We start from the raw sequence: 14,549 nt of genomic DNA, 5'->3' as shown, positions 1-14,549 counted from the left end.
TGGGGTGGTATGATGGTCCTTAAAATTCATAAGTAAATATTGATATGCACAGCGTTGAAGTTTTTTCAAAATCTCAAACACCACATATTTCAATTTAGATAATTGAAGTCTCCCATTATTACTGCTCTACCAATTTGGTTAGCTTCCCTAATTTCTCTTAGCATTTCACTGTCCATCTCACCATCTTGACCAGGTGGACGGTAGTATACCCCTATCACTGTAGTCTTCCCTGACACACAAGGGATTTCTACCCATAAAGACTCAATTTTGTATTTAGTCTCATGCAGGATGTTTATCCTGTTGGACTCTATGCCATCCCGGACATAAAGCGCCACACCTCCTCCCGAGTGCTCCTCTCTGTCATTGCGATATAATTTGTACCCCGGTATAGCACTGTCCCATTGGTTATCCTCTTTCCACCATGTCTCTGAGATGCCAATTAAGTCTATGTCATTTACTGCTATACATTCTAATTCTCCCATCTTACTTCTTAGACTTCTGGCATTAGCATACAAACATTTCAAAGTTTGTTTTTTGTTTGTATTTTTATTCTGCTTTTTAATTGATAGGGATAAGTTAGAATTTTTTTGCTCAGGTGAATTTTTAGTTACAGGCACTTGGACTACTTTTCTAATTATTGGAACCTCACTGTCGGGATGCCCTAATTCTAATGCATCATTAGTATCCTTTAAAGATACCTCTCTCCGAACCATGCGCTGCTGAGCGACTGTTGGCTTTCCCCTTTGTTCTAGTTTAAAAGCTGCTCTATCTCCTTTTTAAAGGTTAGCGCCAGCAGTCTGGTTCCACCCTGGTTAAGGTGGAGCCCATCCCTTCGGAAGAGACTCCCCCTTCCCCAAAAGGTTCCCCAGTTCCTAACAAAACTGAATCCCTCTTCCTTGCACCATCGTCTCATCCACGCATTGAGACTCCGGAGCTCTGCCTGCCTCTGGTGACCTGCGCGTGGAACAGGGAGCATTTCAGAGAATGCTACCTTGGAGGTTCTGGATCTAATCTTTCTACCTAAGAGCCTAAATTTGGCTTCCAGAACCTCCCTCCCACATTTTCCTATGTCGTTGGTGCCCACGTGTACCACGACAGCCGGCTCCTCCCCAGCACTGTCTAAAATCCTATCTAGGTGACGCTTGAGGTCCGCCACCTTCGCACCAGGTAGGCAAGTTACCAGGCGATCCTCACGCCCACCCGCCACCCAGCTATCTACATTCCTAATAATCGAATCACCAACTATGACGGCCGACCTAACCCTTCCCTCCTGGGCAGTAGGCCTTGGGGAGATATCCTCAGTGCGAAAGGATAATGCATCACCTAGAGAGCAGTCTAACTTTAGTTAGTCAGCCTGAGTGACTCACAGCTCCCTTGATTAACAAATGTTGTTCCCTATTCAAACCTAATCACACTACCTCAACACCTTTCCAAGGTGAGTAACTGAACTTTTTTACTTTGGTATATACTGCTCCTAGCTTATTTCTAGCTTCTGGCTACTTTTTTGTGGGTTTTTTTTTTTTTGTGGGTTTTTTTTTTTTTTTTTTCAATACAATGCACTCAGTTATTATTAAATAAAACACTTAGCTCTTTAAAAGTCTGGAGAACACTTAGTTCTGCAGACTTTTAAAAAATAAACACACTACCTACTGCTACCTTATTGACTGACTAAATACAAACAGTCTAACTTGTGTATTCACTGCCTACCTACTGCTACCTTATTGACTGACTAAAAATACAAACAGTCTAACTTGTGTATTCACTGCCTACCTACTGCTACCTTATTGACTGACTAAAAATACAAACAGTCTAACTTGTGTATTCACTGCCTACCTACTGCTACCTTATTGACTGACTATTTAAAAATGCAAACAGTCTAACTTGTTTATTCACTGCCTGACTATTAAAGGCACAAACACACAAACACACTAAATAATATTCCCAAATAGTTAACTTTGCCCCAATACTTTTAAAAAAGTCAATGTCAATGTCCCAAGCAAAAACTTACTGATTCCTTTCAGCCACCAGCAAGGTGATCCTCTCCTCTCAGTGTTTCCACTCCCCCACACATCTCCCCCCAACCCTCCATCTCCACTAACTTCCTGCTGCATCGGCCGCTTGTGGAGCCCTGCGAGCAGCCTCACTCACCTGATGCCATGCCACCGTGACCAAACCAGCCTCGGGCTCCCTTGCAGCAGCTGGGAGCCGCTGCCACTGCCTTTCTTCATGGCTGGAAATGCCACTGACGTCCTGTTGCTGCACTCGACTTCCTAGGTGCGCGCGCGTGCCTCTTTGCTGAATTTAAAGGGCCCGTGGTAGGAAAAGCCCTGTGGCCCTTGCCAATGACATCATTGCCCTGGGACTATTTAAGTCTGGTCCCTGCCTTCAGCCTTGCCTTGGCAACAGATCTGCTCCTTCAGAGTATAAGTTCCTGAGTTCCTGACCTTCCTTCTTCCTTCTCTTCAGACTGATCTTGGCTTGACACTGGACTGGACATCAACCTCGCTTCTTGCTGTCTACCTCAACCTTGCCTGGACTTTGACTTCGAGTTTCGCTACCTGCCCCTGACGTTGGCCTGTTTCACCACATTTCTTTCTTCTCCAACCCCTAGCTGTTCTGCGTCTGACCTTCCGGCATGCTGCCTGCTATGCTCCAACTTCCTGGATTACCACCTCCGCAGAGGCCCCACCTAAGTCCAGCCGGCCCCAGCACCTGAGGGCTCAACCTAAGGGGAATGTGGGCTGGTATTGGTGAAGCTCCAGCTGGGCCTCTGCTTCCACCAGCCTCGGCTGTGGGGACCGGTGGGGCTCCTCCCCACAGGTAGTGTCAACTCTCCCTCAGTCCAAGGGTCCACCAGCATAACATTTCCCCTAACACATGTCCTCCGCCGCACATCTACCCTCCACGCATCTCTCCCCAAACCCCATCTCCACTAACTTCCCCCGCCAACATGCACACTTCACTCACCTCCCAATACATACACATCATGTGTATGTATTGTATTCCATATTCTTCCCACACAAGTAGGGGAAGAATATGGAAAATGCAAGGGGGAAAAGTGTATGCACACCCACACCAATACACCATACCACTTACACCCTCACACTAACCCAACAACACATACCGCCTTCACCACTACATACATATACCCCACTTCTCATCATATACCCATCTCTATCTTCACAAACTCTCTGTAAGCTGTCTGACACACATTAACCCAGTTCTTCTCCATACACACACACACACACCAAGGCATGAAGATGGAGTCTTGAGAGTCCATTGGCAGGGTTGGCGAGCAAAATGAACAAAATGAACAGGGTTGGCAAGCAAAATAAACAAAATGAAATTATACAAATACCCCTAGTATTTGTATAATTTTATGACTGAAATGCAATTATTTTATTAAATGTAGGGCAGCAATAGAACTCATTGAAGAGATGTAAAATGTCATGTCAGGTGGAATATAATGCACACAATTGCATTGTACAGAATTTGATGGAATCAAGGAAATATTTTGTACGGTTTAAGATATAGTAATCCCATCATTAAGTTTACAGAATGGTGCAGAAAATTTAAAGTAGTGGGAAAGATGTTGATTCTGTAGGCTGTATCCATAATTTTATAATCTATTTTACTTCCATGTAACTTTATGGCTGAAAAAGGCCCAGATGTAGACATAGGCAATAGCCTAGGGTGCCAAATGTTGAAGATGCCAAGTATCTAGGCCAAAGAGGAGCCTGCTTCCACTTGCTTTAGGACAGTGTGCTGGCACAGCTTTAAAGAGGTTGCCACTGTGGCACTCTGCCTATGGGTACCAAAATCTTAAACCCAACCTTGTGCTGAAACTCCGTTTAGAACAACATTTTTCATACTTGCCTACAGCTCACCATAGGTACACCTTCTTAGTGTTGTGTTTATTAATTGTTTGCTTCTTGCCTTGAGATACTGTGGTCTTGACAGTGTACAAACCTGTTTTAAATAAATAAAAGTATATTGCCCTGTTCTAAAATATTTTTCCTGCTCATTTCTACCTCATATTCATTTGCCTCTTTCCTCCCTTTCATGTCCCATAGCCCAGTGAGTCACCAGACCAGAGCCTATTGGAAAAGCAGCTAATTGAACTGCATCAGCAGAACCAGCGATTGAAAGACGATAAGGAGGAGACTGAGCGAAAATTGAGAGCAGAGATCATGCAGCTAAAGGAACATGTAGGTACTGAAAAGTCAAGAGAGAAAAAGTAAGAGAGAGACACAGGAAATAATAGCGTGAGGCAGGGAGAGAGCCCAAGAAAATGAGAGAGGCAGAGAAATAAGCAGTAAAAGGGAGAGTGAGGTTGTAAATTGACAAGGACTGAAGAGAAAAATTATAAAGGAAAAAAGATCAAGGACAGATAGTTGGAGGCTGAGAAGGGAAGATGCAGAAGAAGAGACAGATTGAGGAAATAAGTGGGGAGGAAAGACCAGATGAGATAAAAAAAAAATAAATTGGACAGAGAAGAGGGAATGGCCTCTGCTATTACTAGCATCAGTAGCATGGGATCTTCTTGGTGTTTGCGTACTTGCCAAGTTCTTGTGGCCTGGTTTGGCCTCTGTTGGAAACAGGATGCTGGGCTTGATGGACCCTTGGTCTGACCCAGCATGGCAATTTCTTATGTTCTTAAGAGAAAAGGTTAGACATGAGAACAAGTTAAAATAAAACTAGGTGAAGAGAGAGCGAGAATGCTAGAGATACAAGAAGATGGAGAAAAAGATAAAATGAGAGTTGGGTATAGTGTAATGAATAGATTAAGATGCACAAAGTGATTTGGAAACAGGGGTAATTTTCAAAAGAAGTTACACACATAAATACTACTATTGTAGTAATTTTCAAAAGCCATTTAGTCGAGTAAAGGGCACTTATGCGAGTAAATCCTATGGACAATTCAATGGCATATATTGTAGCAATTTTCAAAAGCCCACTTATTCGAGTAAAGTGCATTTACTCACATAAAACCCAGTTTTACATGAGTAAATGCTTTTTAAAATCAGGCCCAAAATGAGTATGCAATAAACACCTTATGGTGGAGGAGGTACTGTTGTGATTCCACTCATGGGAGGGCCCTGCGAGCAGCTCGCTTACCGCCTGGCACAGCCTTAAGCCGCTGTTCCTATCTCCTGCGCCAGCTCCCTGTGCTGGCTGAATGCCTCCTTGCCTCTCTGCATGCTAGAGAACTGTCACCATAGCCCTGTGGCACTTCTTAGCGGCAGGAGAGACACCACCTGTCAACCATGAGGCTATGTAATGCTGCTGTCATTGCCCTGTTTTTCACGGCCTGGACCACCACCGATTCCAGCGCACACTAGCGCCTCCCAAGGTGGGAAAAGCCCTGCGGCCCCTTCTGATGATGATCTTCCTGCAGGCCTATAAAAGGGCCTTTCTGTCTTTGCTCCTGGCCTTCGCAAAGGTCTGCTGGTGCTTTCAGGGTCTTCCATGTTGCCTGTTCCCTGTTTTGGACTCTCGTTGGTTCCTGGTTCCTGTCTTCAGCGTTTTGTTCCTAATTCCAATTCTTCGTTCCTGCGTTCCATGTCTGTTCCTAGTTCCAAGTCTTTGTCTTGTCCAGAGTCTTCTGAGTCTTTGCTGGTCCAAGTCTCCGGAAGTCCTTTGGTTTTAAAGTCTTGTTCAGAATTCCTGAATTCCAGAGTCCCATCCCTAGTTCTGAGTTCCTGAATCTGAGTCCGAGTTCTTGAATCCAAAGTCTAAGTTCCTGAGTCCTGTCCCGGTCTTCAGAATTCTTGTTTCAGCTTCCACGTTATTCCTGAATCCAGTGTCTGCACTGCTATTGTCATGGTCCCCGACCAGCCCCAGACTGTGTAGGGCACGCAACAGTGCAGGGCGCTTGCAGAGTCTCCATCATGTTCCAAGTCCTGATGCCAAGTCCTCGTCAAGTTCCAAGTCCAGAGTTTGCACCGTCATCAGCGTGGCCTGCAGCTAGTCCACGGGTTCTGTAGGGCACCCTGCAGCGCAGGGCTCTCCCAGAGCTTTATCTAGTTCCAAGTCTTCAGTGCCTTTGTCTAGTTCCTTCAGTGCCTTTGTCATGTCCTCGTCTCCAGAGTCGTCTTCAGTCCTTGCTTTCGTCTGTCCTAACATGCAAGCTGTTCCCAAGCGGCAAGTCCAAAAGGGCTTTTGGAGTGGCTGGAGGGCTACCCCAGAGACTAGCATTGCATTGCTGGATCTCACTTCCTGTGCATGCAGGTTCAGCAAAGCCTTCAAGCGTTCTGAGTTCAAACCATGTTCCAAGCTTAAGAAAATTCCCGGCCCAACCAGGCTGTGCCCAGATGTATTTGCCCACTAGCAGCATGGACTGTGGTCAGCCCCAGGGTTGTGCAGGTCGTGCAGTGGCACAGGGGCTCACACTCTCAAGTGTCCGTTCATGCTTGCAACAGGTAGATAGAGCAAGAGAGAATGCAGTCCAATTTCTTGATTTAGTTCAGGATGTAAAAAATATGCTGGTCCTTTTCAAGAACCATGCTGAAGGGAAGAGAGACTGGGAACAAGGACAGTAATAAAGTCCCTTGTAAGTTGCCCTGTCACACTTGGCCAGTTCATAAATTGTACTTTTGTACTACAGCCTTATTTAATCTTGATGATTGAAGAGGAGATGTGCAGGACAAAAGTTGGTTGAGCTCCAGCAAAATTGTCTTGGTTCTGCCTTCCCTGCCCTTTAGATGGGGAAGGAGCAGAGGTCTCACTTAGGGGAGAGATACAGCAAGAGAAGTGTGTGCTATTAGACTGGAGTAATAAAAAGCAAGTTTGCTTACCATAAACGGTGTTTCCATAGATAGCAGGATGAATTAGCCATGCTGTCATGGGATCTGTCAATCAGGTCCGGGAGGCGGAGCTTGTCAAAGCAGAGATTAGAGTTTTGCTCTCTGCGGCTGCGTATGTGTTCCCACGCAGGAAAGTAACGGAATCTCCTCAGTCTGTTATTAAGCTGTAGTGTAGTCGAAGACTAGGTGACTGCCAGGGAGGAGGGTGGGTCAGCATGGCTAATTCATCCTGCTATCTACGGAAACACAGTTAGCAAACTTGCTTTTTCCCGTCGATAGCAGGGCTGAATTAGCCATGCTGTCATGGGAGTCCCAAGTTCCCGTTTATGATATATATATATATTTGTATGTGATCTTTGACAGTGTGGCAGTCACCGTGGATATGATGATAGAGATTGCAGGATTGCTTGCCCTATCTTCGCATCAGTGGCTGCCTGTTGATCAAGGCAGTAGTGAGATGTGAAGGTATGAAGCGATGACCATGTAGCTGCCTTGCAAATGTCTATGGGTTGCACATTCTTTAGGTGTGCTAATGAGGCTGCTACTGCTCCTACTTGGTGAGCTTTAGGCTCTGTATGTAGTTGTAGTTTCTGTTTGTCGTAACAGAATTTGATGCACTGAGCTATCCAGCTGGAGATGGTGCGTTTAGCCACTGGTAATCCAGGTGCCTTTGGGTCAAAAGAGACAAAGAGTTGAGAAACACGGGAATCCGAGTTTGTTCTCTCTTTATAGTATGCTAAGGCTCTTTTGCAGTCTAGTGTATGCAGTAGTTTTTCCCTATCATTTGCGTGAGGTTTAGGGAAAAAGGTGGGTAATTCCATGGTCTGATTGAGATGGAATTGAGAAACCACTTTTGGTAGGAAGGATGGGTGAGTTCGGAGAACTACCTTTTGGTGATGAAATTGCAAATATGGAGAATAATGGACCAAGGCCTGTAATTCACTAACTCTTCGTGCCGATGTTACTGCAACCAGGAATACAACTTTCCATGTGAGGTATTTAATATGTGCCGAGTCCATGGGTTCAAATGGGAAAAGCATGAGCTGTTCCAGAACTATGTTGATGTTCCATGGAACTGGAGGCTTAGAGATCGGAGGACGAAGGTGAGTTAACCCCTTGATGAAACGAGATAGTAAGGGGTGATTGGATATAGGAATATTGTTAACTGGCCTATGATATGCCCCTATCCGGGCAATCCGGTCTATGATATGCCCCTATCCCGGCAATCCGGGAAACTACAGACCAGTTAGCCTGACTTCAGTGCCAGGAAAAATAGTGGAAAGTGTTCTAAACATCAAAATCACAGAACATATAGAAAGACATGGTTTAATGGAACAAAATCAGCATGGCTTTACCCAAGGCAAGTCTTGCTTCACAAATCTGCTTCACTTTTTTGAAGGAGTTAATAAACATGTGGATAAAGGTGAACCGGTAGATATAGTATACTTGGATTTTCAGAAGGCGTTTGACAAAGTTCCTCATGAGAGGCTTCTAGGAAAAGTAAAAAGTCATGGGATAGGTGGCGATGTCCTTTCGTGGATTGCAAACTGGCTAAAAGACAGGAAACAGAGAGTAGGATTGAATGGGCAATTTTCTCAGTGGAAGGGAGTGGACAGTGGATTGCCTCAGGGATCTGTATTGGGACCCTTACTGTTCAATATATTTATAAATGATCTGGAAAGAAATACGACAAATGAGATAATCAAATTTGCAGATGACACAAAATTGTTCAGAGTAGTTAAATCACAAGCAGATTGTGATAAATTGCAGGAAGACCTTGTGAGACTGGAAAATTGGGCATCCAAATGGCAGATGAAATTTAATGTGGATAAGTGCAAGGTGATGCATATAGGGAAAAATAACCCATGCTATAATTACACAATGTTGGGTTCCATATTAGGTGCTACAACCCAAGAAAGAGATCTAGGTGTCATAGTGGATAACACATTGAAATCGTCGGTGCAGTGTGCTGCGGCAGTCAAAAAAGCAAACAGAATGTTGGGAATTATTAGAAAAGGAATGATGAATAAAACGGAAAATGTCATAATGCCTCTGTATCGCTCCATGGTGAGACCGCACCTTGAATACTGTGTACAATTCTGGTCGCCGCATCTCAAAAAAGATATAATTGCGATGGAGAAGGTTCAGAGAAGGGCTACCAAAATGATAAGGGGAATGGAACAACTCCCCTATGAGGAAAGACTAAAGAGATTAGGACTTTTTAGCTTGGAGAAGAGACGACTGAGGGGGGATATGATAGAGGTGTTTAAAATCATGAGAGGTCTAGAACGGGTAGATGTGAATTGGTTATTTACTCTTTCGGATAGTAGAAAGACTAGGGGGCACTCCATGAAGTTAGCATGGGGCACATTTAAAACTAATCTGAGAGAGTTCTTTTTTACTCAACGCACAATTAAACTCTGGAATTTGTTGCCAGAGAATGTGGTTCATGCAGTTAGTATAGCTGTGTTTAAAAAAGGATTGGATAAGTTCTTCGAGGAGAAGTCCATTACCTGCTATTGAGTTCACTTAGAGAATAGCCACTGCCATTAGCAATGGTTACATGGAATAGGCTTAGTTTTTGGGTACTTGCCAGGTTCTTATGGCCTGGATTGGCCACTGTTGGAAACAGGATGCTGGGCTTGATGGACCCTTGGTCTGACCCAGTATGGCATTTTCTTATGTTCTTATGTCCTATGGCGCTGAGATGAACTCTGCTGGATGATGTTGCTAGACCAGCTGCATATAGTGTTTGAAGATAATCAATGAGCAACTCAGGTGAGCAGTCCAATGGTGGTACACCTTTGGAAGTACACCAGGTAGAGTAACGTTTTCATTTATAGCTATAATTTTTCCTCGTTGAGAGTTTCCTGGATTCTAACAAAATGAATTGTGCCGATGTGGAAACTCCCTGTTCTGTTAAAAGGAGTCTCTCAATCTCCACGCTGTCAAGTGGAGAGATGAGTGTAGTGGATGTAGAAGCGTCCCTTGATCTTGCAGAGAAGATCTTGGCGATTCGGTAACCGAATTGGATCCATGATGGATAGTCGGAGAAGGAAACTGTACCATGGTTGCCTCAGCCAGGCTGGGGCGATGTCTGCTATGCACTTTTGAATTGTTCTTGTTATGAGGGGTATGGGAGGAAAGGCGTACAGGAGGCCTGTTGTCCACGGAATGAGGAAGGCATCTTGAGCGATCCTGAATTGGCTTGGTCTTATCGAGCAGAAGTCGGGAACTTGAGCATTGATCTCCGTTGCAAAGAGATCTATCGAAGGTGTCCCCCACTGCATGAATATGTCTTGGGCTATTTCTGTACTGAGTGCCTATTCGTGAGGATGAAAGATGCGACTTAGCCTGTCCGCTCTTGTATTTGCCACGCCTGGTAGGTAAGTTGCTTGCAGATATATGCAATTTCTGTGCGCGTGTTCGAAGATTGTCAGGGTCTCCTTGCAAAGGGACCATGAACCAGACCCTCCTTGTTTGTTGATGTAAAACATTGCCACTTGATTGTCCGTGTAGATCATGACACTGCGACCCTTCAGGTGGTCTTGGAACACTTGTAATGCATTCCGAATCACACTGAGTTCCAACAAATTTATTTGTAGGTTCTGTTCTGAGATTGTCCATAACCCTTGTGTTTCGTAAGTCTCGAGGTGCGCACCCCAGCCCTTGCGAGACGCATCTGTGGTTAAGACTGTGTTGTGAGGAGGGGAACTGAACAATGCTCCCTTGGACAGGGTGGAGTCTAGGAGCCACCATGTTATGTCCTTTCTCATCTCGGAGGTCAAGGACAACTTCTGTGTCAATGGTTGCGAGTGTTGTTTCCATTGACATTACAATCCCCATTGTAGGCGTCTCATGTGTAGCCTGGTGTTGGGAACCGTGAAAATAGCCTTCGCCATGTGGCCTAGGACTACTAAAACTTGTCTTGCTGAAGGTCTCTGAGTTTGGTTCAATCCATGTAGAAGGTGACGGAAGTGTGATATTCTATCGTTTGGTAGGTATGCTCGGTTGCAAGTGGTGTCCAGGCATGCTCCTATGAATTGTAGCTGTTGTGTTGGTTGTAGGTGTGATTTCTGAAAATTGATCACCAATTCTAATTCCTGCAAGCATTGTATCACCCGATGGAGGTGACTGAGTAAGATGTTTGGAGCTGGGGCGATTATGAGCCAATCGTCCAGATTTGGAAATATGGTTATACCTTGTTGTCTGAGATGAGCCACCACCACCACAACCATGCATTTGGTGAAAACCCTGGGTGCAGCCGATAGTCCAAAAGGGAGAACTTTGTACTGGTACTGTTGATGCCTGTAGCGAAAGCATAGGTAACGCCACGAGGATGGATGGATTGGAATGTGTATGTAAGCATCCTTCAGATCGATGGAACACATCCAATCAGTGGTTTGAATCAGAGGAAGGATTGATTTCAACGATACCATTTTGAATTTCTCTTTGGTGAGGAATTTGTTTAATTTCCTTAGATCTAATATGGGACAAAGGCCACCCAACTTCTTGGGTATGAGGAAGTATGGGGAATAAAATCCTTCTGATTGGGTCCCTGGGGAAACTGCTTGTTTGCGAAGCAAAGCAATTTCCTCCCCAAGTTGCGGTTGGACGCTTTGAATCTTGAGAGTGGAAAGATGAGGTAATATGGGTTTTGTGACAGGCTGGAGTTGGTAACCGTGCCATACTATCTCCAAACCCATTGATCGGATGTTATCCTCTCCCAGGCTGCCAGGCAAGAATGAATCCTGCCGGGTGGTGTTTGATGCTGTGATGGTGGCTGGGAAACTAAAAAGATGGAGTCGACTTTACTGCAGTAGTCGGCTGTTGTGCCTGCTGTCTCTGGTTATGTGCTTTACCTCTATGTTGGTTGGTGGTATTCTGTTGTGGAGCAGGACGCTGGTAAGAAGGGTATGTCTGTGTACGAAAGGACTGGTAAGACCTGTAAGGTCTCCTGGTATATGATTGCCGACGAGTAGATCCCATATAACGACGTGTGGTCGAATAGTGAGGTTGTGATGTTAATGATTGTACTGCTAGAGCTTGCTCCTTCAGTTTACCTACTGTGTCCTGGAATCGTTTTCCAAACAGGTTATCTCCTGTACATGGGAGATTTATTAGTTTCTCGTGTAAATCTTTACGTATCGAACTTGAGCATAACCATGCTAGTCATCGGGCTGCAATGGCTGTTACAGATGCCCTGGAAGATGTTTCATATGCTTCATAGATCGACCTCAAAAGGTGTCAAGAACACTCTTCCATGTCATGAAGAGGCGGAGGTATCTGATCCGCACTCGAAGACAACATATCTGATCCACACTCGAAGACAACATACCTTTTATAGCTTGTAGAATTGATGGTGCATAATTCGGGCATTCAATATTGAGTTATGGTATATTTTTCTGCCAAACTCATCCAAATATTTGTTGTCTTTTCCTGGTGGGTATGAGGAATGCGACTTCGTTTTCTTAAATCTTTGTATCGCCAACTCTACCACAATTGAAGCATGTGGTAATTGTGGTATAGAGTACGGTGATGTTTTCTTCATACGGAATTTTATGTCTGTCTTCCTGGTGTTTCCCAGGATTTCTGTAAGACAGAATGCAGGAGTTCTTGTGGTGGAAGAGATGTTGGTTCTCCTGGAGTATCGAAAATCTTTAGGAGACCAAGGGTTTCTGATCTAGGGTCTGTCTCTTTTTGGACCTCTAGATTCAATATTGTACCCAATTTTTCCAGAAATTTTGGGTATGTTAGGTCTTCTGGAGGGGAATATGGCTCCTGAGGTTGTTCCTATGGATCCGATGGGAATCCCATAGATGATGATGGGGATGTTTGCTGTGAAGGAGAATCAAAAGATGTATCCTGTTTATAATTCGGTGAAGTTGGTCGGTTGACTATGGGAGATGTTGGAGGCGCCACCGACGGTTCTCTATTAGTCTGTGTCTTATGTTCCGGAGAACTGACAGAGGCAAGATTAGACATTTTGAATGATGACTGAAGTGTCTCATAAAATCCTGCTAAGGATTGGGACAATTGATAAAATGCCTCTTTTGTATGAGGGGGCATTATTGTACGATCATCTGGTTCTTGTGACTCACATGCTTTAGGTTGCATTGGAGTGGTTTGAGGTAAAGTATTAGATACTTTATGGTCTTTCTGTTTCTTTTCACATATTATGTCCATCGAATCCTCTGAAGCAGTAGAAGCGTTAGAGGAAGTCACTTGTATTACCTCTCTGTGGGAGAAGGTATTTGAAGTTGGTATATGAGATGATTTAGAAGTCGAAGGGCTTACTTCCCATGTTGCACACTCCTTTGCCGACTTTTTGTGGTGGGAGTGCCGTGAGTGCTTATGATGATAGTGTGACTACGAGTCTGTATGACTTCTACGTGAAGACGGTGAACGCTTTCTATGTTTTATTGTAAACTCTGTCGAAGTAGCTCTCGAAGAAAGAGAAGTACCCAAACGAGGTGGGGTTATCGATGGAGAGGTGGAGTAAGACCTCTGTGAGTGTTCACATCATCGTTTTAACCCATGTTGAGATGGGTGTTCCAGTGTTTTGTGCGCCGATTTGGAGTTGTGCGCAGATCTAGAATTGTACGCATATCTTTTTGATTCCATGCGCACAAAACTTATCGGCGCCGATGTCTCCGGCGCCATGCGGACAGGTATGTCTGGCGCCGTGCGCGCAGATATCGCTGGCGCTGTGCGCGTAAGTGTCATCGGCGCCGTGCGCGCAGATGTTTCTCCCGTTGCACGCATAGACATCTTCGGCGCCTTGTGCGCAGATGTCTTCGGCGCCTTGCGCGCCGGGTCCTTCGGCGTCATGTGCACAAGTGTCTTCAGCGCCATGCACGCAGTAGTCTTGTGCACCCATACTTCAGGCGCGGAAGTGTTATGCGCCGTCATTGTTTTATGCGCATAAGGCATGTTAGGCGCAGAAGTTTTAGGCGCCGAGGTTTTTGTCGCCAATGTCTCTTGCATCGGGATTCTGGCTCTATGGATTGTTTAAAATCTGATGGTCTTTGCCGGCTCGCCAAGTCCTTACCTGCAAGATTGGAGGACTGAGGATCCCTCGATGATGCCCTCTTTTTTGAGGGAGCCGGTAAGATAGCAGGGCCAGGTAACGAATGAGCCTCCGATGGCTCCGGTGAGGCAAAAAGTTCCTGAAGCCTGTAGGCCCGTTGTTTCAGGGCTCTCGGAGACATCCTTGAACAAAATTCACAATCTTCACGATTGTGATCTGGCCCCAGGCATCGGTAATATCGGTCATGGCTATCCGTGACCGACATTACCTTGCCGCAATTACAGGGTTTAAACCCCGATTTTGACATATTTAATTTATTAACGCTGATGAGAAAAACAGCTCTGCGTGCGATCCCGCGCGCGGAAAGAACAGACTGAGGAGATTCTGTTACTTTCCTGCGCAGGAACACACGCGCAGCCGCAGAGAGCAAAACTCTAATCTATGCTTTGACAAGCTCCGCCTCCTGGACCTGATTGACAGATCCCATGACAGCATGGCTAATTCATCCCTGCTATGGACGGGAAAAGATAGCAACATGATACTATGATATTGTTCTCTTGGAAATATTTGTCATTCTTTAGTTTAGTGCGTGCCTTGAGCAAAACAGTATTCAGATTTTCAACAGGAATAGTGAAAGTCAATTGTCCAACTGCTAAACTCTTCATACAAAGAAAGCACTGGTACATTGTATGTCTTCCCTTTGCACCCTCCCC

General features: G+C 45.0%; 1 protein-coding gene across 4 annotated transcripts in view; it reads left to right on the top strand.

The window, feature by feature from the left end:
- Positions 1-14,549, top strand: part of LOC115100900 — a 182,321-nt gene that overhangs the window by 121,388 nt on the left and 46,384 nt on the right. For all 4 annotated transcript variants that reach the window (XM_029619964.1, XM_029619966.1, XM_029619963.1 and 1 more), the window contains one exon: positions 4,074-4,208. In XM_029619964.1, the coding sequence (XP_029475824.1) occupies positions 4,074-4,208 (135 nt within the window). The remainder of the gene's footprint in view (positions 1-4,073; positions 4,209-14,549) is intronic.

Source organism: Rhinatrema bivittatum, chromosome 11, assembly GCF_901001135.1.
Source record: "Rhinatrema bivittatum chromosome 11, aRhiBiv1.1, whole genome shotgun sequence".
In the NCBI taxonomy this organism is placed as follows: domain Eukaryota; kingdom Metazoa; phylum Chordata; class Amphibia; order Gymnophiona; family Rhinatrematidae; genus Rhinatrema; species Rhinatrema bivittatum.
Note: the sequence above shows the minus strand (reverse complement) of the source record. Positions and strands in the feature narration are given on the sequence as shown.